General features: G+C 32.0%; 5 protein-coding genes across 6 annotated transcripts; 2 read left to right on the top strand and 3 right to left on the bottom strand.

Annotated features, from left to right (window-relative positions):
- Positions 1 to 1,041: 1,041 nt before the first annotated feature.
- Positions 1,042 to 4,516, bottom strand: LOC107935101 (pentatricopeptide repeat-containing protein At3g06920). The gene is made up of 2 exons (XM_016867662.2): positions 4,335 to 4,516; positions 1,042 to 4,158 (listed from the first exon to the last, which is right to left on the bottom strand). The coding sequence occupies exons 1-2, from the start codon at positions 4,357 to 4,359 to the stop codon at positions 1,496 to 1,498; spliced, it is 2,688 nt and encodes an 895-aa protein (XP_016723151.2). The 5' UTR covers positions 4,360 to 4,516; the 3' UTR covers positions 1,042 to 1,495.
- Positions 4,517 to 5,102: 586 nt separating this feature from the next.
- Positions 5,103 to 10,784, bottom strand: LOC107935154 (kinesin-13A-like). Of its 2 annotated transcripts, XM_016867711.2 has the most exons (14): positions 10,567 to 10,784; positions 10,394 to 10,476; positions 10,032 to 10,301; positions 9,536 to 9,757; positions 9,113 to 9,307; positions 8,883 to 8,984; positions 8,672 to 8,749; positions 8,452 to 8,533; positions 7,534 to 7,696; positions 6,949 to 7,278; positions 6,612 to 6,830; positions 5,913 to 6,504; positions 5,767 to 5,832; positions 5,103 to 5,638 (listed from the first exon to the last, which is right to left on the bottom strand). In XM_016867711.2, the coding sequence occupies exons 3-14, from the start codon at positions 10,233 to 10,235 to the stop codon at positions 5,456 to 5,458; spliced, it is 2,436 nt and encodes an 811-aa protein (XP_016723200.2). In that variant the 5' UTR covers positions 10,236 to 10,301; positions 10,394 to 10,476; positions 10,567 to 10,784; the 3' UTR covers positions 5,103 to 5,455.
- Positions 10,785 to 15,133: 4,349 nt separating this feature from the next.
- On the top strand, positions 15,134 to 16,779 carry LOC107935164 (uncharacterized). The gene is made up of 3 exons (XM_016867722.2): positions 15,134 to 15,432; positions 15,714 to 15,796; positions 15,922 to 16,779. The coding sequence occupies exons 1-3, from the start codon at positions 15,336 to 15,338 to the stop codon at positions 16,126 to 16,128; spliced, it is 387 nt and encodes a 128-aa protein (XP_016723211.2). The 5' UTR covers positions 15,134 to 15,335; the 3' UTR covers positions 16,129 to 16,779.
- Positions 16,780 to 17,858: 1,079 nt separating this feature from the next.
- LOC107935143 (universal stress protein PHOS34) lies at positions 17,859 to 19,866 on the top strand. Its single transcript, XM_016867699.2, has 4 exons — positions 17,859 to 18,100; positions 19,232 to 19,326; positions 19,418 to 19,539; positions 19,619 to 19,866. Exons 1-4 carry the CDS (start codon positions 17,926 to 17,928, stop codon positions 19,704 to 19,706), a joined length of 480 nt encoding a protein of 159 aa, XP_016723188.1. The 5' UTR covers positions 17,859 to 17,925; the 3' UTR covers positions 19,707 to 19,866.
- A 739-nt stretch (positions 19,867 to 20,605) lies between these two features.
- Positions 20,606 to 21,510, bottom strand: LOC107935109 (uncharacterized). The gene has a single exon (XM_016867667.2). The coding sequence runs from the start codon at positions 21,327 to 21,329 to the stop codon at positions 20,967 to 20,969; it is 363 nt and encodes a 120-aa protein (XP_016723156.1). The 5' UTR covers positions 21,330 to 21,510; the 3' UTR covers positions 20,606 to 20,966.
- Positions 21,511 to 26,418: the final 4,908 nt, after the last annotated feature.

Genomic DNA, 26,418 nt, shown 5'->3' with positions numbered 1-26,418 from the left:
AAGAGCAAAAACGTAGGAGAAGATGGAGCTGAGGGCAGAAATCGGTTTTAAGTTTTCAAACGTAAGAAGGAAAAATCAATGAAGAAAAGAAGTAAACAGATTACCTCTGCAATCAATGGAAGGGAAAAGTCGGAGAGGATGAAGCTTGATGAGGGCAGAAAAAGATTACCTCCCTTCCCGCTACTGTTTCCCAGTCGCTGCAAGAAGCGGAAGAATGGTGAAGCCCTTTGGCTGCCAGCATACCTTTGGCTGGAAGAATATGTGAAAACGTGAAGGCGAATCGATTTGGCTTGATTTGAGGATATGAAATCGATGGGAAATTTTTGGGGAGAAGAAGGCAGGCTATTTTGGTCTCAAAATTAAAAAAGAAAACGGTGAATAGCTATTACAAACTAAAAGCCCGAAATACCTATTACAACTGTTGAGGGAATAGGCAAGGAATAGCAAAACCTCCGAATCAGTAAACGGTGAACCAAACGGTGTATTGGGTGGGGCCACCGAATCGGGGTGTAATGGCTAATCCATTACACCCAACCAAACATGGTGTAAGTATTATATTAATCAAAATTTTCTGTCAACATAAACATCAACGAAAGTGTTAAAAAAATTAGCTCGAATTTAACTTGGAGAATATAGCCAATCACACCACTAGCTCAATGGTAAACTCATATGAGTTTCAAATTAATTGGCATAAAATTCACGGTTTAATTCTTATGTTTGTGAACCCTTTTCCCACTGTGCTTACATAGAAAATCTGCACTTTTTTAACACATAAGATACAAACTACACATTCACTAAGGTACCTAGTCATCAATTCGAGTGTTGAAAACTACTTCAAACACATGGATTAAATTTAAGCACGTTCGTGCATAATATATGAATAGCTTAAATTTGATGCGGTAGAAAAATAATTTTTCTAAAATTTAATTATATTTTTAGTCCTCTTTTTCAAGTATGATTCACTGTCATGACATTTAACGCTTCATGTCAAGACATTTATCGCCCAAATTAATGATTAAACTAACGGAAATTAAATCAAAGTTGCAAATGATAATACATGGTATTACAGAAGTCGGTACAACAAAATTTCCTTTGAATTTAATTGGTATGAAGGGTTTACTTTCACATTTGAAAGATATATATATATAAACCCTAAGATTAAACAAAACAAAACTATTAAAAGATCAAAATATAGAAGTGGCCTTTCTTCTAAGTGGCTGCTGTCTTTGTTTATTTGCTGAGGGCATCTGTCTTCTTATCATCCATGATGCATTAGCAATGGCTTCAGTGACAAGAGCACCTATATATTGATACAATGTCACCAATATGTATGTATGCACCCATGCATGCATGCCATATTGAAACATTTCATAAGATGGGAAATACCCTTGCTTAAAGTTCATCTATAGAAGTGTTATTGCTCCACCAGAAACATCGAGAAACATCGCCTCATCATGCATTAATCAATCTCTCTCCAACACTGAACCGAAACATGTTACCAATATCTCGAAGCATGTTGAGACTTTGCTGTTTCTTTCAAGACAGCCCCTACAATAGCTGCTTGCTCAAGACATTCAGCTTTATGCAGTGCATCTAGAAGAACAACACAGGTTTTGGTATGAATGTTCAAACCTTTCCGTCGAGTTTCTTCAAAAAGTTTATATGCATCCGTTGCCCTGTTTGCGTTGCTTAGCCCCTCGATGATGGCATTATAGCATGCAGAATCAGGTATACCCCCGTTAGCCTTAAACCTCTCGAAAAGTCCATGAGCTTCAGCAACATTACCAGCTTTTGCAAGTCCGGAAATCATAGTGGTGTACGTGATGGTATTCGGTTTTAACCATTGCTTTTCCATTTCTTGCCAAAGCACAAAGGCCTTATTGAATTTTCGAATCTTGCAAAGACCATTTATGAGAATGCTATATGTGATATGGTTCGGGGGACAATTCATATCTTTCATAGACTTGAAACAAACAAGGGCTTCATCGACCTCTTCGGCTTTCACCAAAGCATCAAGCAAGCAATTCCATGTGTATGTGTTCGGTGTCAAACCCTTTTGCATTAACTCTTCCAATATTAAATATGCTTCATCTATTCTTCCGACTTTTCCGAACCCATCAACAAGACTACTATAGATAACTAAATTCAACTCTATGCCCTGCGATTTTGCTTCTTCGAGGAGCATGTATGCTTCATCAAGCCTATCAATCTTAGAAAGACCATCAATGACGGAACCATAGGTAACAACAGTCGGTTGGTGACCTTTTGATTTCATTTCCTCTAGAAGCTGATAAGCTTTGTTAACCTTACCCGACTTGCAAAATCCATCAATCACGGTGTTATAAGCACGGGTGTCCAAAATGCAACCTTGCTCCTTCATTGCATGAAACAACTGATAGGTTTCATGTGCGAAACCTGCTTTCACGAGACAATGTATCAGAATCGAATAGCTTTGAACATCTGGAATGAATCCTTGAGCCTTTATTTCCTCGAACAAAGCCCGACCCTTCTCGATTTCCCCAGCTTTAAACACACAATCCATGTAGGTATTGAGGAGCATAAGATCAGGTGCGCAGCCCCTTCGCAGCATTTCTTTGTATATCTTATGACCATCCTCCTTCCTCCCGCACTTGAAGAAGTTCCGAATGAGGGATGTATATACAACAGCATTCGGGATCTTATTGGAATCCAGCATCTTCTCGTAAAGTCTATAGGCATCATTTACTCTACCATGTTTTCCCAAACCATCTATAAGGGAGCAAAATGTAACCTCGTTAGGACAGCAAACTTTGTGATCCATTCCTTCAAATATAGAAACAGCCTCATCGAGTTTTTGTGCTTTACACAGTCTATCAATCATTATGTTTACGGTTATAACATTCGGGTATAAGCCAGCTTCTTTCATGGTACCCTGAATCCTCAAAGCATCCTCGAGATTACCATCCTTACAAAGCATGTCTATGAGAATGTTATAAGTTGGAAGGTTGGGCACGGCATCTTTCTTCATATCCTCGAAGATCCTCAATGCCTCTTGCACTTTCCCCTTCTTCCCAAGGCAAGTGAGAATGCAGTTATACGATATCACACTTGGAATTGATCCCTTTGCTTTCTGTCTTTCTAATAGACCGTACGCTTCATCAAACTTTCCCGCTGAGCCATATCCCATTATCATGGTGTTATAAGCATAAGCACAAGGGACCTTTCTATCTTGCTCCATCAACTCGAATAACTCTATAGCTTCTTGCAACCGATTCGATTTGCATAAAACACCAATCATGCTCGTGAAAGTCACGTCATCGGGCACTAGACCTTGTGCTTTCATCTCATGAAAGAATTTCCATGCCATATCGACCTTCCCTACCTTACCGAAACAGTCTATACAAACATTATAAAGCACAACATCAGCTTCAAAACAGTTGCTCCTCATCTCATCTAAAAGATTAAGAGCTGCATCAACCCGTCCTTCCTTAGCAAACACACGAATAAGTGTAGTAAACAAATGGACACTAACTTCATAACCTAGCTCCTGCATCTGATGAAACAGAGTAAGCATAAGATCTGATTCAAACACAGCGGACAAAGCACCGATAAGAGTGGTGTAAGCCGAAAAAGCCGGTCGAAACTTGAACTTCCTCATCATCTGTATAATATCGAAAGCTTCCCTTAACTTTTGGGATTTGACACAACTAACAACCAACTCGATGCAAGCATTACTAGATGGGCCGAATCCCACCATGCTCATCTCTTCAAGAACCTGTTCGAGACAATCAAACTTCTTATTCCGAGCCACCAATATGAGAAGCGAATTATATGCTTCCGGACAATGCGCTTGGTCGGTTTTCTTCTCGGTCCATCGGAAATAGTTTATTGCTAGGTTAACGTCTTTCAACTTCCTCAAAACCCCAATGATTAACCCGGGTTGAGGCTTCTCATTGAGTGAAGACAAAGCGTTTTCAATGGCGGATCCCCAAGGACCACTCTCTAAAATACAACACACATCATCTACTTCTTTCCGCACCCCTTCAATACTATTAATTTTACCCTCAAAAATGGCAGATTTCTTATACAATTCAGACGAAGACCCATCGGATAATGAAGACAGGGACTTACAAGTATTGAAAATTTGACAACAGGTTGTACGGATACAAAGGCTTATCCCTGCAACGAAAAAAAAAGTATAAAAATTTAGCAAATTTGCGAAATGAAAACACATGGTAATGGCTGAATTTAAAAAAAAAATACCCAATATAGGAAATTCATTGATTTTTACACTGTAAAACGCAAAGATCCAAATTTTCAATTAATATGATAATTTCAGAGGTTAAAAAATGTACCTGGATTTCTGAAGATAGTCTTCATGTTTCATGTGCACATTATTTCTAATCAATCTCAGATCAAATTTTTAATCAAAAGAACTCAGAAAATAAATTAAAATTTTCAAACCAAGAAATAAAATCAAAAGAAATTGGAAGAATTTAGGGTTTATGAAGGGTTTATACGAAGAAGGCGGCAATGCAATCCGACCCGTTTTGCTTTACTGTGGATACGCAGCGTTTCATTAAGTTGCTTTGAATCAAATAGGTCAAATAAGTTTAGGTAGTTTTTCCCTGTTAACAAAATTAATTTTTTAGTATTTAATTTAAGCTTTAAAGTTGATTTGATAAAAAATAATTTTAATAATTTTAATTATAAATTTATTTAATTTTATATTTAATTATCAAATATAATTCGATGAAAATAATTTAATTCAAATTTTTTAGTTGATTAGATGAAAGTAAGTTACTTATATTTAGCTAATTATAATTTTTTATCGACTCAGATTAAATACTAAAAAATTAATAATGTTACTAAAATGTATAATTTTTTTGTCAAATATAAATATCATATTAGATAAAAGAACACATTATGCATAAAAAAATTCAACTTCGTTCAAATTATTTATGATTCACGAATTAACAATTAATTCTTTTATTGAGTAAACGCAAATTGACAAAAAAAAAACACTACTTTACTCTTTTTTTTCTCTCCTTCCAATAGAAATGATTTTATTTTTTAAAAAAAAATTTTGCTTCGTCACAATTAAACAACAAAGCATGTCAATCTAAACAATGTTACATCAGATTCGTCTAAACAATATATGTTTGACAATTTCAATTGGCCCCTCTTATTACCGGTACATGTATGAGGCATTTACATCGAAACATCAATACCTGCAAGACACGGTGGAGTTTTTATGCAATGCCAAATTTCCTTTCTCCGAGAACTCGAAATGGCTCCATGCATTGACCGCCAGAACCAAGTAGAGATTCCATTCGAGATAAAAGCTTTTATATATTTGTTTATATCAAAATATTTAAGCGTCAATGTCCATCGAGAAATATAACTATAACAATCTAAGCGAGGTTATGAGACAGGTTCTGATGCGGTAATGCAAGCAGGGAACAAACTGCTTGCCTTAACGAGGAACTCTCTTCCGACTCAGTATCTCCTGCTCTTTCAATCGATGCTGGAACCTGGCAAGGCGAGCTTGAAGGCCAACCAGACCAGCAGCCTTGCGTGAAAGCACAAAGCTTAGTTGGGTCACATAATTGTCGATGAGGCTGCCTGGTTGGTCCACCTCTGCCAAAAGCTTCATTTCCTGTTAATTTTCGAGCAGAACAAGATGAACAGTGGTATAAATTTTAATCAGTAAATGTTTGAGAAGCGGAACAATAAGTACTAAAAATCGAAAAGATTTGACCACTAATCCAGGGCAAGTTTACTTACTTCACGAACAATTTCCATTGTATCCTCAATTTCTTTTCTGTGAGCAGCAATTAAAGCCTCTTCCTCCTGCCACAAACCGAAAGCATACACAGAATGAAGTAAAATCGAAGAGCATAAATATAATGACAACCATATCAACGGCCTACCTCAAGTATTGCATTGATATTCTCATCAGGAGGCTCGGGATCATATTGTCTATGTCCAACATTATTTGCATTGCTATAACTAACAGCATTTGACTGCCTAGACTTTGTAGTGGACAAATCAGATCCTCCCCCATCTTTCTTAGCTATGATCCCGGCCATCTTATCTGACTTTTCTTCTCTAGTCACTTTTCTACGAGGTGGTGACACCTTCTGCACTTTCTCTTCTGTATCAGCTGAGTTTTGAGAATTTGATGAGTAAACTCTGTTTGTTGAACTGCCGTAGGGGTTATTCACTTCAAATCTCTCCCGACCTGTTGGGCCAGAAGTCAATCCACTTTCCTCTTTCCTGTTGAAAGAGTAACCTGACGGAAACTTTGACAGCTGTTTATCAAAGTCAACAGTATAAACATCTTTTTCTACAACCCTTTGACTTGTATCAACAACTTTGGCTTCCTGTTGTTGTTCATATATGACTTCTATATCTGCGGGAGCTGGCAGAGAAGATGCTGAAGAAGCATCCGTATTACTTGGTGGTAAAGAAGTTACAGCCTGGTCCTTTTTGGGATTACCACTTTTGGAAAGACTTTTAACCCTGTTCATTTGGATAACAATAATCTTTATTTAATCAACAAGTAGAAAAATACAATGTAATGCAACAAAGGAAGTTTGTGTAGTGTCTCGTTATAGAAACAAGCATACCTATCAGCATATCTCAGAGTATTGAGAGTGTGCTCACATGAACCTGCATTTGGAGAAATACACGAGATCATAACAGTCCTTGAGTTGCCAACGAAAGAGTCACGGAGCACTTCAGTGAGTTTGCTCCCACGGAATGGTATATGGATCTGATCATTGTCCAGGGCACGAATACACTCCTTGAGAGCCAAAAGGCTCTTATTAATTTCTGCACCCTCAATCCTGGCAAGAATAGGAACCAGTGATATCAGAACAAACCAAAAAGAAACCAGGTGAGGAGAAAAAAGATTAATGTTGGTTTCTCCACTCTTTTTGTCCTCGCATAAAAATTCAAATCTACCTAGTTTGTCGGTCATTGTCGGTGGTGTCTGCACCTCTTTCACTGCCAGCAAGATCAATAAAAGAAATCTTTCCCACAACCTTCCCACTTTTAGATTCATTCCCATCATTGTTCCGTTTCGACTCCTTTATCTCAGGGTGTTTCTTGATGGCAAGTTGTAAAATAGCATGTGACCTTGAAGACTCCTCATTTGCACCAGTAGATCCAGTGCTTCTAGCAGCATTTCCCCTCTCAATGTATTCCTTGACAACTTGCACATCTAACACCTCAAATTCTTGCAGTCCAACAATACAGATTTGTTGTCTCCCATCTTCTCTCATACAAAGTTTCCTATGAAGAAACTTAAATTATTCAGTGATCTAATGGTTATTAATACGTATGTGCATGCACATTTATACCAGAAAACATATTGAAAGAGAGAATGTGTGAAGGGCAAATGGCTTGATACATAATAGAAGGTCAAACCAGAAGATAATTAAAATTTATTACACATCAGAATCAATCAAGTGCTTTTAAGAAAAAAATTGATTTATAACACACATGGACATGCATAAATAAATAAGCAAGGAAAGAAAAGGGAATTACTTTCTATCACTCAAAAGGTCAAAGAGTTTTCCACCATATATCTCAAAATAGCTAAGCCACAATTTAAATCTCTGACTGTGATAAACTGGCTGATGCAAGAATCTAATGAGGTCTTGTGCAGCTCTGAGAGGTAATGGCTGCATTGTGAACGTCTTACCACTACCTGAAATAAAAAATATATTCCGTGAACTGGAAATTAGCAACAATACCACAGAACCATGAACTGCAAAAACAAGGAGATGTGAAACAAAAGACTATAAACCAAGGAAAATAAGAAAATGATTATCATGTCTTAGGCTAATGTGATTTCTTTAATTTACAACAGAGCTTTCTTCTCTTTTACAGAAACTAGTTCTTTTAGCACTAATTCTCTCATCAGTCTCGAAATTCCGAAACCCAATCATATGCATCAATTTTCTACTAATAATTCTAAATCTTCCAAATAGTTTCCTCCATTCTGTTTAAAATATCATGTACATCAATTTACAAAAAACTATGGTTCCAACTAGAATCTAAGTTCTTCATGACTCTTTGAATTTGGGGCCTGGCAATGTTTCTAAACCAAAGCAACCATTCCTGGTAAGGCATAAGAGCATATAAGTAAATGTAAAATGATGAAATATAAAATAAGATCAACGCTAAAAGGAAGTTTATACATTTAACAGCCAAAACTAATTCACTATGAAGTTCTGAGGATTTACAATGATTCAAAAACTACCACTTTAATATTCACGTAAAAGCTATATTTAGAAGAAACTGAAAGGAATAGATGGCTATACACCATCCAAGATGCATGTAAGCTTTGAGATTCAAAAATATTTCCTTCTAACATTAATAGTGCTTCAAGCATACAAAAGCAGAAAATAACATATATGGCACACATGACATTCAGGAGGAAAAGTCTGAAACAGTGCGTACCTGTTTGCCCATATGCAAAACAAGTGGCTTTTGTTCGCTGAAAAATTATGGGAATAATTGGCTCAACAGTAACACGATAAACCTGTTGAAGCGAACAAGAGGGGGAAAAATCAATCTTTGGCTCTAGCAAAACACTAAACAAATTGGTCATAATCTACTCAATGTTATTCAGGAACTATGTTTAGATAGCAACAAGCATTAATTTTTTACCAAGCATTACCTCATCATTAGTAACATGCTCATCCAGAACAGCATCAAAACAGAATTCATGCTTCTCTACATATGCTGTCAAGTCCACCTTTCACATAACAACCAAAGCAGATATAAGCATGAGAAGAGATGACATATCAAACAAGCACCAATAATTCTAAAAAATTCATCTCAACAACACATAGTAACCTCACATTAACTTTTGTGAATAAGGGACAAACCTTTAGCTTGGGTTCATGGACCGTTAAAGCATTCTCATCTACAGTTACTATATCATCCTCCTTCCGAGAAATTTCTTTCTTGTTTAATGGTCTTTTACGTACCTTGTGCCATGTGCAAGAAAAAAATTAAGCTCATAGGAAACTTGAAAATTAAGGCATAGAAGACTGTGCTACGAGCAAGCATCAATTGTTCCAGCCCAGATAATATAAAACACAGTGACAGAACATACCACAACTTTAATCTTAGCAACATTATTTTCCCTTGTACTGATCTCTTTTTCATTGGCAATGAATGACGAAGCAGAGGCATCTGCATAACTTTGCTCTTTTTGCTGCCGGCTAGATGTCACATTAGATTCGTTTTCAAATGATTTGTTCACACCAGGCATGAATGGTGATGGCTCAAAAGGTTCTGAGATAACATGCTGCCAATAAATCAAATCAACATTTATTTTCACGGGGAAAATTTTGTTACTAAATTGAGAAAAATATAAAACGGAATAACAAGAAGAAACAAGAAAGATGTCAACATTTTTCCACAAAAATGAAATAAAAATAGTAGAACTGCATGATGTAAACAATATAAACTTTAAGCAATCAACCAATGTGGAATTCTCTGGCTAAGTTATGTTCAGTGCACAATATAACCATACCTCAGAAAGAAGCTCTGTATCATCAATAGCATGAAGATCCAAAAGGCCAGATCCAAAATCCCCCTTGAACTCTGGAGAATGGAACCCATCAGATGTAGCCTGCCCTCCAGAACTTTGGGCAGTTGGTGTGTATGGCTCCAAACCAAATTCACCATTAAATTTGAGGTTCCTCATTAATTTGAATAGCCGCTGCTTCTCTTCAGCAGATTCTGCCCCATACCCCTACATGTATGTAATAGTTAACTTCCTCATTACCTTGTCAATACTAAATGATTTTTCCACCAACTTCATGCAAAAAAGGGAAGAAATTATGCATTCCATAAACTCAGAATTGAATAAAAATCGCGAAAAAGGACTAGAACATTTCCCTTGATTAAAAGGTGATGGCAGCAATGAAAAGTACATTAACCAAAATCAAATTGCATAGAATCATAGAAACAATAGAAACGTAAACAAATAAAATACATTTGGTAAATTAAAAGCGGAACACCAGTACCTGCATGAGTAGATTAGGAAGGAGGCGTTGGTCGATGCCTGTAGAAGTCAAGGGAGAGGCCAGATGCTGCAATCCAGCAGATTGCAACCACCGTGCCATAACGGCATCACCAGCATCTCCGCCAGCGGGACCAGCATTGTCGAAGGACCCGCCGCCTCCAGCGTGATCGTAAAACGCCGTCGCAGCAGCATTGCTTTGCTGCATCTGGCCACCCGTGTGGCGCTGCGATCGCCTTTGCGGAGCCAATTTTTTAAAATTTGTTTATCAACGCTACCATAAGAAAAGAGATCAAATTTCAGAAATAATAATAACAACAACAGCAATACAAAGAAAAATAAGAATATAACTAAAAAATTACTTACGAGGTGGAGAAAATCCAAAAATTCGAAGAAGATGTAAATGTATTTCTTCGAAAATGCAATTTCCAATAATTCGTGCAATAAACCTATCCAAGAAAAAAAATTACTCAAATTCACGCATTAAAATTATATAAAAATAATATTAAAAAAACAGTAGAAAAAACAAATAAAATTACCAGATAATGTTGAAAAAAAAAAGACAAAAGGAAGACGGCGATTGAAGATCTACGAACAGATCTGAGAGAGAAATCAAATTATAAAAGCAGAAAACAGTGTTTGATTTTATTTAATTTATTTCCTTTTTCTCTCAAGAAATTGGAAAAAACAAATCGATGAGAACTGAAATCAAGTAGAGGGAAATTTTAAGCGCTTTTACGAAACGAAATACAATTATAATTTTTATATTGGGTTAATTCCACTAAATAACCCAAAACTATGGAAAAGATTTCAAATTGGTGTCTTAAACTTTAAAATATTTTAATTGAATTGTCAAAGTATCAGCATTATATCAATTAGGTCCTTACATTAGTGTAATCATCAATTTAAGCATTAGATATTTATTTGGATCATTAAGCATATTTAAAAAAATATTATTCAAATTATAAACTCGTGTTTACTTACAATATATATAATTTAGATATGTTGTGTTGAAAAAAAGACACTTTCAATAAAATATATATATTTTTTATAATATGTTAATTCAAAAATTTTCATTTAGTAGATATACAAATTTAAAAATTTATCTACTATGCTTTGCATCATATTTGAATAGACATAAAAGTATAATCGCAAACAAGGTGAAGTCAAAAAAAATTCTTAAAAATATCAAAAGTAAATTATAAATTTCGGGAACAAAATAAAAATTTACCATTATTCAAATTCATATTCTTACCATTTATAAAGAGGCTTTAACGTAATTCTACCACTAATAAATCCGATAATAATTAATTTAACAGAAGATGGATTCCAACCTAAAATCTTATATATTACATAATTTATTATCTATTTAGGTATCTACATATATACTGGGGGTTACAAATGTACCACAACTTCTTCTACTTTACGAAAAATAGAAATTTAGTGTTTCTATTATATATATTTTAAAATTCAGGTCTAATTAATTACAATGTTATTTTCTTAAATTACATGATTATCAAATGAATTTTTTTTATTTTAAAATGGTCACAATAACAAATTTAACAAAAAATAATTGTATTTAAAAATTGAAAAATAAAAGAACTAAATTTTATAAAATAAAAATATAGGACTAAATTTGTAATTTTAAAAAGTAGAGAGATTTATTGCATATTTTAACTTTATTTATATTGGATAACATAAAATATTAAATTATTATATAAGATGGTTGGTTGGATCTTAAGGTGGACCCAAGTAAAAACAATATCTTTATTGAATGCAAGCCTCATTTCCCCTAACTTGCATTACACTACTTTTGAAGTAAAGCTTCGCTTTAACTTAAAACTTAAAAGCATGTCTAATTATTTTTATTAAAGCCTTCTTTTATATGATCAATTTATTTAATTTGAGAATTTTAATATTTCGATCATATGTATAGTTTTTCTTTATTTATATTCGTTAATTTATTTTAGTTTAAATGGAAATATATTTCTATTATGATTTTATTTACAATTTATTTTATATATAAGGAAGTTGGAAACACTTTTGTGTGGCAGCATGTCATTAATCAAATCTATTAATAATTGAGGTTTTGTCTTAATGTATTTGTTTGCTTTAATCCACACTATTATCACCTTATATCTTGTTTTGTTTGACTTTTTTTAGGTAATTAGGGCAATTTCACAAATCACCACACCCAACGCTAGATTTGTTTATTGCTTTGAAGGGAAAGGAAAGATAGATATTTTTTTAATTGCTTTAAATTAAAATTGGGCCCTTAAATCATATAGTTTTTATAATCAGGTACATAGAGTTTTTATTTTGTTAAAAATTGCACCTAAACTGTAAATTTCATTTCATTTTTACTCCAAAACATTATATTAACCAATAAAAAACATAACAAGTGGCACATTTCTTATTGGAGTTGTACACTTTTTTGGATAAAATTGATTATTTAGTTACTACTTTTGACCAAAAAATTAGATACCCAGTGACAAAAGAATATATTTTGAGGGCTAATTTTGTAATTAAATTTTTTTAATTCCATGGTTTAAAAAAAAAACTACAATTGCCCTAAATAGATGATGTTTGAATCAAACCTGTTGAACCAAGAATCAACCAAAATATTAATTTGAAAAGTGATATTAAATTAGATAGATTGAGAATTTGTATAAACCGATTGAATAAACTAAAAAACTAAGTGAATTGACCAGATTTTTTATTTTTAATATTTTAACACTTTTTAAATTTTTATTAAATGTTTAATTGAACCAATCAAATCAATAACAAAATCAATTTAACTATCGATCCAGTTCTAAAATTATTACTCTTAATTAATATTTTAAAATTAATGATTAAATAAAGAAAAATATATAAAATTTCTAACTAGTAAAACTTAATATTTGTGGAGATAAATTACACTACGGATTAATGTGTTATTATTATTTTGATAACTCTGATTTTTTTTCGATTTAATTATTACCGATAGAAAATTTGGTCACTCATTAAACTCTTAAACTTGACCTGCCATGTGGGCATTTTTTTCCACTAATTTAATTAAAAGAATAAAATACCATATCCTTCATGAAACCTCACCATTTTGAGGATGATTGTCGAAACCATTTTTTTTTAAAAAAAATGGAATCGACTTTGTTTGAAAGTAGAAATTAAAACGGGAGTCGCCACCGATCTTTATTAGATGTGATTGGATCACCTTTGTTTTAATAAAACATTTTAGTTCACTAAAACGACATTTTTGGTCTACGAAACTTGAGAGAATGGGTTCGGGAGTCGGTTACGTGCAATGAATGATTAGCACCCTCAACACGCCCAAAAATTGGTACCGAATTGATTAGTTAGTGTCTTAATGTCGAAAATGAAAAAATCAGGAATGGATTTGAAATACGATCTTTTCTATTAATATTGATTTTAAAATTCTTGAATTAGCTTAAAACAATTTGTTTAAAGATTTCCTTATCTCGAGATATCGGAGTATCACATCCAGTAAGTTAGGACACAATACCATGAATTCCCGAGCACAAGGTCGTCTTTTAATTTAAATGAGAGTTTCGTGTGTTTTAAAACTCGAAAAAGATATTTAGCTATTTAAAAATAACGAGAAAATCGAAACCCCGTAAGTTAGGGCACAATTCCTCGATGTCTCAAACTGCATAACATTGCCTTATTTGGAAAATTTTGTTTTTGAATAGTAGCGAATGTAATATTTAAAACAACAAGTGTTATTTATTTAGGTTAAAATCAAACGATTTGTTGGATAAATGTATTGGGGTCTAATTTGATGCAATGATATGAAATAAAATACAATGAGCATGAGACGAATATACATGGATACAACATTACACGAATAAATAATAATGCAAAAATGCGAGATAAATGAATTAAAATACATACAATGGCAATAGTCACACAATGTATAAATATTAACGCTAACAATTAAATATTAACATTAATAATTAAAAGCAATGAAACGAACATCATATATAGCAAGTTAAAAAATATTATGAAACCAATTGAAGTGAATATGACTATAAAAAATGATGGCAACTTAGTTGAAAACGAATGATGCAAAAAAAAAAAAGTTGTCGAAATCAACAAATATAAAGTAATTTAAAAATGGAAATAATATACCTATAAAATTTAATTAAATAATTTACAAAATAGTAAGATAAATAACAAACTTAATATGAGTAATAACGAAAGGAAAAAATTTTTACAATAAATGAACAAGGTTTGAGATAAGTACATAAAATGGAGTAATGTATAAATCAATTTAGAATAATATTTAATAAGTTAAAAATGTATAATATGTACAGCATTAAAAATTGACCATGTAAATATATTTTTGTGATGATGATTTAAATATAATGTATAAAGAATTATTTGAAATATGTAATATGTAATAACTAAGAAATAAACAATATAATTTGAAATAAATAAAAGGCAACAACAGTTTTTCTAAAGAATAGCAAATATATAAAAAACTTGAAATAAATGGTATATATACATATAATGGCAAGGCGTATAAAATAAACAATACATGTAAAATAGATCAGGATAAAATATACACACAAAGCAAAATAAAATAGATAATAAACATTTGAATAAACAGCACATTAAAATAAGTTAAAGTAGATGTAAAATAAGTAACCTATAAGATATTTAAAAACCATATAATAAAACTTTTTTTTTTTAAAAAGAAGTGATTAGTAGATGATTTAAATAAATTTAGGATGTGATTGAAAACAAATCAAAATTTGAGGTATAGATCATACATAACATAAAGCTGCCAGGGACCTCAATAAAACACGCCTAAATTTGTGAGGCCAAAATGGGACAATATCCCAAGCCCAAACGTGCACTTTAAGCCCCACAGAACAGAGGACTGATTTCTAAAAAAAAGTAATATCTGATGGCCAAATTAAGAGAAAAAGAGAAGCTAAAATAGGGCTTGATCGAAGGACACTAAAAGATGGAGGGACTTCATGTGCAAATATCCCAATAATTGAGGATGCACAGGTCCACATCCCACCAAACACGTTCTTTTTCGTTTGATTTAAAAAAAAAAAAACAAAACCCCTTTTTTACATCACTTTAGCCAATTTTTTTAACAAAATCAAAAGCCCCCTTATTGTCCATTTATTCTCTGCTAGAGTTTCTTTTAAAACCCCTCATTGCTGCCATCTGACTGCCATACCACCACCACATCTGGTGGCCGGCAAGGTGTCGAAAGGGGCCCTTTTCTAGCCCCCGTTTGGAGCATCCTTGAAAGCCATGAAACCAAAACTCAAAGATGCCGAAAGAGAGGAGATTTTCAACCCCTCTTGGACCCGATTTCAGCGACGGCGACGGAGAGGAGGGCTCCGACGACGTGGCTGCGGGGTTCTCCGGTAAGCTCTTTCCTTTTACTATTTGTTATTTAAAATAGATTTTTACAAACACAAAAAAAAATAAAAATAAAAGAAGGAACAGGAAATCGAAAGGCGAAAAAAAGAAATCAAATCCACCTTTTCCTTTGCTTCTATTCTGCTTTTTTATTGCTTAATCTGTGTAAAAAAATACAAAGAGATCCGAAAACGTTCTTATAGCCGAAAATCAACCTTTTCGTTTCTGTTCTTTTGTTTTTTTGCTATTTACTTTACTATTGCTTTGTGTTAATTTCCCTCTGCAGGTGTCAGAGGCGTGGAAGGCTGGTGGTTGGCTCGAGGGGAGGCCAAGGGTTCGGCACCACGCGTGGCTGCTGAAAAAATAAAGGTAGTGGGCTATTAGGGTTAGTTTAGGTAATGGGCTAATAGGGTTTTGATTTGCTTTTGGTTTTAATCTGTAATGGGCCATTTATTTTGGACTTTTAATTTGAGTTTTATTATTTTGTTGGCCAGGCCAAAATTGGCTATAACAATGATGACCCGCCGATCTTACAACCCGCCGGTGGTGAAGGGACATCAGCAGTTGCAAAGGCGGCAACTGACACACAGACCGTTGTTAAGTCACCAGCCAAAAAGGGTGAAGAAGAAAAGGATGGCTCTGCATTGAAACATTTGAAAGCTCAGCTTCCTCTTCAACTTTTTGCAACAGTCTTGACTTGACCACTTAACAAAGCCTCACCAGAACCAGAAGTCATCATCATGCTCTTGGCTCTACTACTCCGCTGCTTACCTATAGCAGATGACGGTGTTTCCATTGCAAGCCCAACAATAGGTGAGTAGTCATTTGTTATATCAACAAGAGCAGACCTTTCTTGTGGCTGTTTCCGATTTACTAAAAAACAGTGAAGAAGAATACCATCACCTGAAAGGCTACCGTATACCCGCCTGAGTTTGGCATTCTACTGCTACGGAAAACGTTAATAATCTTTTCGAGAATCCCGAAACTTCCTCCTCCTTTCCAATCTTTGGAAGGTGGTGATGATGATGATGATGATGATGATGACATGGAAGAAGCTATCCGGATTCCGTTGAGAGATCTTCTAATTGGCGACGGAGATATTCCGTTTTCATAGTCATCATCTTCGTCGGAAGCGGATGTGCTTGAAGGATTGCCAACCGATACTGCGTTTCGAAACTGAAACAATCGCCGGAATCATCGTCGAACAGGGGTGAGAAGAGTAAATCGGCGAGATCATCATCCTCAATTAGGATATATATATGTGTGTTATATATATAATGTTTAACATACTACAAATCGGAAAGGGATGATAATAACAAAATAAATAAATAATTAGTTTTAGATGAATAATATATCAGAATCTACGAGTAGGGTCGAAAACAGATCTAAACAACAACAATAAAAAGTCAATGTCAACTGGATTTATCAATTCTAATATGAAGTTAATCAATCCGAAAATTTAATATTGATTCAATTTGATTGGATTGGCTAATCATACTAATTGAATTAAGAATCAATTGGTATAATAGTTCAAAAAAGGAATTTTGAATCGATGGATTCAGAAACAGATATAAACCGATTAGATTAATGTTCTCTTGTATTAGCAATAATACTTATATTAATTGAGTCAATATTCAACCAACATCAATATTTATGTTTTTTTATTCAAATACTTATGTATTTTTTATAATCAAATTAAAATAAATTGTTCTTAATTACTTATTTTGAATTTAGATCAAATCGAGTTAATCTAATCCACAAATTGTCATCTAATCCACAAACAAGTCCATTTTTGCAAATGATCTTGTATATGAATATATCTACTTTATTGCACATAGGGCAGTAAAAGAAGACACCAATGCTGGTGAGTGATTTGAGTTCGATTCGAAAGAAACTCAAACTTGCTTTGGTAATTATCGAGTCAACCTCGAATAATTAGAATTATAAAGCAAGCATGAAATTTCTCAATTCAAATTATTCATCATTTGGAAATAATACTCATCAAACTTTTCATTTTAATATATATTAACCAGTTGGAAATAATACTTTTACTTTATTCATATAGAAAGAAGTTAATTATAAATGAGTTCAAATTTGAATACAATAAACTTAATCAAGTTTAAATTTGAATTTAAGCATGAAAATTAATAAATGAATCAATCTCAAATTGAATATTGAGCCCAAATTTCAAATTTACCATCATTCAATCTCAATTCAGTTCAATTACACTCACTACAAACAAAAATAGCAATTGAAATGAAAGAAAAAAAAAAACCTTGATTAGCCTAAATTAAGACCAGAGAAAAGGTCTCTTTTTCTTTTAACTGTCTGGTAATCAGAAAACCGAGTCCATGGCCGCAACAACCTCATTCAAAAAAAAAAAAGCATCATCTTCAACATGGTTAAAAACCCTAGTGTAACTCGTTCAACTCCATTTATTTGCAAAAGGAGGGTTTTATTTTTCCAAGGTTGTAACGAGAAAGAAAGAGAGAAAAAATATGTCAATGAAACAAATCATGGTGATAGCAGTGGACGATAGTGCGCCTAGTATGTACGCACTGGAATGGACACTGGATCATTTCTTTACACCATTCGGATCCCTCCAACCTTTTCAACTCATTGCTGTTCATGCCCGACCCGTACCCATTTCCGTTATCCAACTTGCTGGTCCAGGTATTTCGCATCAAGCTGTTTCATGAGTTGACTCAGGTCAGGTTAAAAAAAAAATTGATTTGAATTCAGTTTTATTGAGTTAATCGGTTCCATTATTTATGTATTTGAAGGGTTGTCTGAAGTTGACGGACTCTTTAAGACATTTTATTATTCTAAGTTGAGATTTTTTTTTTACCATCAAAATTGTATGAAGTTGGTAAAGTAGAAATGTCTTGTTGGATCAGCCTTGAACCCTTACCCCTTACATGGGAATATAAAACTACAACTTAAGATAGTACTAAAGGAGTTTGTCGACTCCAAATAGATAAAAATTTAAAGATTTTTCAAAAAAGAGTCAAATTTTTTTTTCACAAGTAATCTTTTTAAATCTTTCAAATGTTAATTTTATATTCTTTTTTTATTTAAATTATATTTTAGTCTAATCGGGTTGACTCGAGATACAAAATCTTTTGTGAAAACTCAACTTGAACTAGGCTTTTAAGCAACGTGAACCACTCAATCTAATAAATAAGTCTAATTGTTTTAGGTTCAAATCATTCAAGTCTTTCGGGTTCAAGCAATTTTGAATTCGAATAATTTAAGTTTATTCTTTAAAATTTTCAAGTCAAATTATATCTCGATAATTTCTAGACAAGATCAAGTTACTACCTTGTTATAATCAAATAAGATTGATTTGATTTGACAAAAAAAGAAGAAGAAGATTGGTTTTAGTTCAAATTAAAATTAACTAGATTAAATCATTGAGTTGAAGTCAAATTTAATGAGTCTGATTTTGGTAAAAGTACTATTGAGACTTATGAATAAGGAGTCAATTTGTATTTTGTCCTATTTATTCAAAAAATTAATAAATTAGTTTCTATATATTAAATTAAAAAGTAAACTGTTTTTCCTGTTAAAAGTTTCAATTTAATTTTACTATTAAAAGTTAGTAATGCTAATTAAATAACTAAACAATTATGCCACATGTACTAATGTACATAAATTAATTTTTTATTAATAAAAAATAAGTTTACTCTTTAAACCCAACTCCTCCATAATACTTTCACCGTCTAATTCCTCATGTATTCCCGGATTAAGAAAAAAAAAGGGTTGGAGTCTCCTTGCGATTTAAATGAAACTCTATAAACGCAGCAACTGCGGAGATTATACCCATGATGGAGATCGATTTAAAGAAGGCAGCCGGAAGGATAACAGAGAAAGTCAAGGAATTATGCAAGAAAAAATCAGTAAATTTCTTTTATATATCATATAAACGTTTTCCATTTTTATTAAATACACTAAAACAATTATAATATATGTATATGTATATATTTAAAGGTGAATGAAGTGAATGTGGAAGTAATGGAAGGTGATCCAAGGGATGTGTTATGTGAAGCTGTTGACAAGCACCATGCAACTATACTGGTACTAGGAAGCCACGGTTATGGCATTGTGAAGAGGTAAATTTTTATTTTTATTTTTAAAACGTGAACTAATAGATTAGATTTTTTAAATTTTGTCCGAAAATGGAACATGCAGGGCTGTTTTGGGAAGCGTAAGTGATTACTGTGCTCACCATGCTCATTGTTCTGTAATGATTGTGAAGAAGCCTAAGAACAAGGAGTGATCAGCTGGTTTTTGTCATTAGTATAAGGCCAGTGATTTTGATGGGGGTTTTACACCTTTTTTTATATTTTCATTTTAGATTTTGGAACATTGTTCAAAATAATTATTTATTATTATTTACTTTTTTTAAGTAATTTAACAATTTTATGAATTCAACGAAAGTTTTGTTTTTTTTTTTAATTTTGATACTTAAACTTAAATTCCGTTACGATGTAATGATGTGACATTTTAAAATTTATCATTTCATCATTTGAAAATTAAAAAAATTATATCACATCTAAAAAATAAAAAGAATTATAAAAATTCAAGTAATAACATGACACAATCTATAATGCTATGTCATCATATTTTAATAGAAGCGATCAATTTGAGAAAAGTGATCAAATTTTGGGACAAATGTGGACAAAAAATTATAGGGACCAAGATGGAAAAAATACTAAGTTTATGGACAAAATGTTAGTTTATTCCTTTGTGAAAATTGCAAATGAAAGCGAGCACGTGACTCTGTAAAGAAGTCAGTATCCAGAGGGAGTAAAAATTAAATATCGGAACAGAGAATATCAGTTCAAAAGGAGCCTCGATAAAATGACAATAAAAAGAGTTGAGACTGAGCTATTACTGCAGCACCGTACTACCTCCGGGACAACCACCTCAACTACCGTCGTTAATTAACTATCGGTAAAAATAGTCTAATTGTGTTTTAGTCCGTCTATTTAGAATTTGATGTAATTTGATAATCTATTTTTATAATATTATTAGTAATTCAGATTGATAGCACTCACCGATACTATGGTTAACTGAATTTTCATGTGGCCTGGACTATGTGATCAAATAATAGTAAAAGAAATCTACGTAACTAAAGCAATTGTATCAATTACGACCAATAACATTACGAAAGTAGAGAAAAAATAATGTCAAATAACAGGGATTAATTCTTAAAGTTCAGCATTTTAGAGGTATTAAAACCGTAAATAGACGAGAAAAATCAACAAGGTATAACTAAACAGTGAAACAAGGTTGCCATATTCAAATGACAACAATGCCCTCAATTGCTCATGATACAGGCCCTTTGATCGCCTGGGTATTCAGGTAAAATAAAAAAAAGAACACAAACAAAAAATTCTACGTGCGATTATACTGTGCCTCATCGGATGCAAACTATTAATCACCGGCGACGGCACTTATGATCATCGGAATCCATTCCTCAACGACGCCGAAACGAATGAAGACATAACAAAGACAGGGCTGCGACGTTAAATCGTCAATCATCGGAATCATCGCCACCGCCGAAGATGGAAACACGATTGTAAAGTAAGAACAAGACGAGGAGAAGAAAGAGGGCAACGCCGACAGGGGAGCCACTTAGACCGTAAATGGTGTCGGGTTCACCGGTGGAGAAGACGGCGGAGACAAAGGAGCCACGATCGGAGGAAAGGAACTGGATTGCGAGGAGGAGGAAGATGGGCAAGAGGAGGAGACCGAGTGGAGTCAATAGCTCGGAAATGGCTTCAGTGATAGCTTCACCTTGGTCACCGGATAAGAACGGAGTTAATACCACGACAAATACGACCACTGCTAGTATTACGCCGTGGGGTGGACCACCGCCGTGTCTTTCTTGCAACATTGTCGTTGTTGTAAGGTTTTGGCGAAGGACTAAAATGTAAGGATTGCAGAGAGAGAGAAGATCGTGTAATTACCATATACCAAATTGCGTTTTGCTTTTTAACTTAGAATGTAAGCTGGGGATGTTCAACTGTTCGTAACTAATACATATATGCAAATTTTTAAACATGACTTCAGCCGATTAAATCATGGATTTTTGGTTTTATCCGTTCAGTTTTACTTTAATAAATTATTAGAGTCAATTATTTTTGTCCTTTGTTCTGGTTTCATGTATTGGTTATCGATCCATACAATATACAACAGCGAAGTCATAAAATTTTTTAGAAGAGGTTGAGATTAAATTACATATATTTATGGGAGGTAAAATAATTTTACCTTAGTATTAATTTATATTTTCATGATTTTTAAAAATATTAAATTAAAATTCTAATAATTTTAGGACTAAATTATAATTTTATCATACATTAACTTAAAATTTTATTAAGGTCTAAAATAATAATTTCTTAATTTAGGGGTGGCTAAGCCCTTGCTAAGCCCTCCCTTCACCCTTACCAACCGGCCCGATGGAGTCCAATTTCAGCAACCTCTTTAAACAGTGAGTTTTGATATGAAATGAGAGTGTTTTAACAATATCATTGAACTCTCTTACATTACATACTTCACAGTATTACTCAATTGAGTTAAAATTAAATTAAATTTCAAAAGTAAAATAAAGTAAATAGAATTATTAATTTTGAGGAGACAAAATTCTTCTTATGTTTCTCAGTATATGAATTTAAGTTAAGAAATTTAATGATGATACTTTTATAATCATAATGGTGTGTAAAGATGGGTAAAAGAAATGCAATAATGATTATGTTCTTTTACACCATTAAAAGGAAAGACTTAATTGAGTAGTCTTTGTTTATTTTGTGAAAAATAACAAAGGCAATGGGCCTATGTGCCACAATTGGGATGCTCCATGTCTACCATAATAACCCCCTCAAATATCTCTATTTCCCATTTTAATCTAAGATTCTCTTTACAAATATTTTATATTTTTATTTCCACTCCAAGGTTTCACGGTTAAGTAAGAGTGCAAGTTTTCCACAAATGATTAATTGCATCAAACTTCGCTCGAATTTTAAATTTTTTTTGAACTTTAATTCAATTTTAAAAATACTGATATTGTATTAATCGAATCTTTAAATACATGTGGACATTAAATTTGAGATACTAGTTACTATTTAGCGCTGAAGCTAATGATTTAGTTGTAAGAGAGACCTGATCAATACAATATTAATATTTTGAGAACTTGATTAAAACATTGTAAAAATTGAGAACATCTTATGCAATTAATATTCTATAAATTATAATTGATCTTATGAGTTCTCTTTAACACAAAAGAAGGTATGATTTCATTATCATCATTTTACCGATTAATATCCAATAAATTTGAAGTCAAATTTTAATATTTACAACTTTTTTAAATCGAAAAATAGCAAATGGACAATTTAGTACACAAAGTAAACATAAGATTCAAGAGGGTCCCTAGGGTTTGTAGAGTAAATAAATAAATGTTTTTGCAGTTTGATTGGATCCCACAACACCACATGCTGCAAACAAAAACCCTATTCTTTTTTTCTCTGATTCTTATGCATTGGTTTTATATAACAAATTGGAAAAAAGAAAAGTTGTAATGCAATTTATAATTATCTCTATGATTACATTAATAATAATTTTTAGATTTAAAATACACCCAATGGACTGACATTGACCCTTGAATCCGAGACACAATCCTTAAGTATCTTGTAATAATATGTGGATAAATGCTAATAATGACTGTCAGCAAGTGGCACAATTACTCATTGGATCTAACAGGCAATTATAAAATTCATTAAAATTTTGGTTAAATATTTATTTGAGTATAATGAAAGCAAATAGGACTGAATTCAGAAATTTATCTTATGAGGATATTAATTTCTATTTTTTATTTTTATTTTTAAGAGCCAATGTTACTATCTACCTCTCCTTTCGCCTGCACACTTGATCAATTATAATATTTCTGGATTTGAAGGATACGTTGTTAAACAATAAAGAAAATGCAAATTTACGCCTAAATATATATAATCAAAATGTAAGGTGTTGAGCAAGAACACTACATAATAGCACCTACCCACACAACAAGCAAGTTTCGTAATAGAGCACAAAAAATGTGATAAATTTACTTTTTTTAGTTTTTTAGATATAAGGGTCACAAAAATTATTAAAAAATAAATAAATTACACAATATGTAAAGATTAAAAATTAAATTTTTTTGAATCAAAGCTAAATTGATTTAATGTATAAATATTGAGGGTTGAATTTATTATTATACCCATTTTAGAAGCTGCCACGTCAATTTTTTCGTTAGATGATTTTCCATAACCAATAGTTGGGTGATATGTTTTTTCCTTATGAGAAAAGCATGTGGGCTTTAACAAGAAAACAGAATAGTCTAGCTTAGGCCTGAAATATAGACCCAATCATGGTTCCATTCCATACCTTAAAAAGAAAAAGATGTAAAATGTAGAAAAAATTTCTAAATTAAGTACTCATATTGTTTGACATATATTTGGAAATAAATAGTAAAGTATAAATTTTTTAGAAAAAAAATATATTAATATTAAATACATGTTATTTTGACAATAATTTGTGTATTATGCATCCTATTTACTTTTTTTTATGTATATCTTCAAATAGAAGTATTCATGAGAAATCGGTTTATTTGAGTTTATATTTTTCAACTTCAAATTAGTTTGATGAGACTCGTCTTATTTTTTAAGATTAATAAAAGGCTAGTATATTAAAAAAGTCTTTAAATTATTACACTTTGTTTAAACAAGTCCCTAAACTATTTTTGTAGTTAAATAAGTCCCTAACATATGATTTTTACTCCTAAAAGCCCTTTATTTTAATAACAAAGTAAATTATTTTTGAATTTTATGCTTTTATCTTAATTTATTGTAGATGTAATAAAAATTATATACACTTTAATATAAATATAAAATTTAAAAGAGTAATTAAGTAAAGCACTTTTAAGAAATTTTAAAATTTTATTTTTTATTTAATAAATTATTCTAGTCAAATTCACATTAGCAAAACGAGAATTAATTTACGTTTTTAAATATTTTTTACTTTCATATTAAAATCAAGGGCTTTCAAAAACAAGGGCGAAGTCAAAGTTTTTTTTTTAGGGGTGAAAAATTAAATGATAGTTTTTATGATAATAAAAATGCAACATCACCATTTTAATAGCATATATCTTTATAATTTTTAAAAAATTAAATTAAAATTTTATCATTTTAGGAGGACAAAGTACAATTTTATCTTTATTAATTTAAAATTTTAAAGGCCTAAATTTTAGGGGAATTGAGATCCCTGCTAACCCCCTAAATATGCCCCTTTCATAAATAAAAATGATAGATTAAGTGTCTATTTAACTACAAATATAATTTAAAAAGCTTATTTCAACAAAATAAAATAGTTTAAGAGTTTAGACCACCATAGTAAAATTTAAAAAATAATTCAAATAATCTTTTTATATATATTTCAACTTGATTTAAACCATTTAGATGAATTTAAGAAAATGGAACTCAAATTTAAAATTAAAATTTTATTTAATCAGAAACTCAATCTGATGTATAAACACTTACCCGAAAGGAAAGGTATGTGCCTAATTTTACGAGTTAAAACAAAATGATAAGAAACATGAAGAATTATACACGTGATATTGATCCAATGTGGAAAATGTACTTTCCTTTCTAGTAACTCAACACCATATTCCAGCCCGTGATAGACAATGGTCCAATCCATCTGTAACGTGGGTTCCACTTTTGATACCATTACACAGTATTACATTCATATACACCCGAGTTATTTTATTATATGTAATTGTAATGTATAAGTTACGTGGGTTTCGATTGTATATTTAATTATACTAGAGATGATAGATGAGCAAGTGAAGTTGAAATCCATCTTTTTTATTACCTTTAGTTGTTTCGCTCTGTCCAAATCTAAAGCAATTAGAACTTGAACTTATTAGAATCGAAAATTTTAAAACTTAAATAATTCAAAATCGTCAAACTGAAATGACTAAAAAAATAAAAATAAAACATGAATCCATCCAACCCGACCTACTCTGATCAATATCTAAGCTAAAATTATTGTATCCAACAATTTTTACTCTAAAGAACTCGAATCAGTTTCTAGCTTCCCTTAATTTCGACCATTGTTAAACTCCAATAATTTATCAATTTTCCTTTTAATAAATTCGAATAATGTGATATTAGTTTTCTTAAATAACGAGTGATGGTCATTGTTTCAATGTCACATTGACATATAGGGTTCTATCTTTTATTTTCTTTTTTGTGTTTTATAAGTTGTCACTCTCATGACAGCTTCATAAAATGTTATCTGAATTGGCTTTCATCAAGCCAAACAAAACTTAGGATAATGCTATGTAAGAAAATTGGGGAAATTTCAACTTAGGAAAGAAAATTATTTGCATGGTTAATTTTTTTTTCTTTTTTTACATCAAATAGCTAAAATTTTATTATCACCAGAGCAAGAAACAAAAAACTTTGACTTATCAGAGTTGGGGATGCATAGTTCCAATGTTTTGCAATGAAAAATCTTCTGAGCAGTCAATATCTGCTAATCTGTAGCCTGCAAAATGATGTATATATATTTTAAAATTTTCGAGTTTTCAATCTATGAAAAATAATTTATCCGCGTCTAAATAACATAATATCGGGTTTATATTAGTGGTGAAAAAACAAAATAGAATGTTGTTAATATCTGAAAGGTCCTAAGTGAACAAATTTAAAAATATGCTTAACAAACATTAAAATCTACGAACTTATTGATAATCACATGATGCAAGAAGAATCTTCTCCCGTGAGAACAGATATACATACGTATATAAAACATAGTTCATTTATGGTACAATAATAATGCTAATCGAGGAAAGTTACAATCAAATTTAGGGTGTTTTTTTTATTTTTATTTTTTTAGTTTTTCAATAATAATATTTTGTCTGTGTATCAGCAATGGAGGGACCATGACTGTAT

The sequence above is a fragment of the Gossypium hirsutum genome, chromosome A09 (genome assembly GCF_007990345.1).
Source record: "Gossypium hirsutum isolate 1008001.06 chromosome A09, Gossypium_hirsutum_v2.1, whole genome shotgun sequence".
NCBI classification, from domain to species: domain Eukaryota; kingdom Viridiplantae; phylum Streptophyta; class Magnoliopsida; order Malvales; family Malvaceae; genus Gossypium; species Gossypium hirsutum.
Note: the sequence above shows the minus strand (reverse complement) of the source record. Positions and strands in the feature narration are given on the sequence as shown.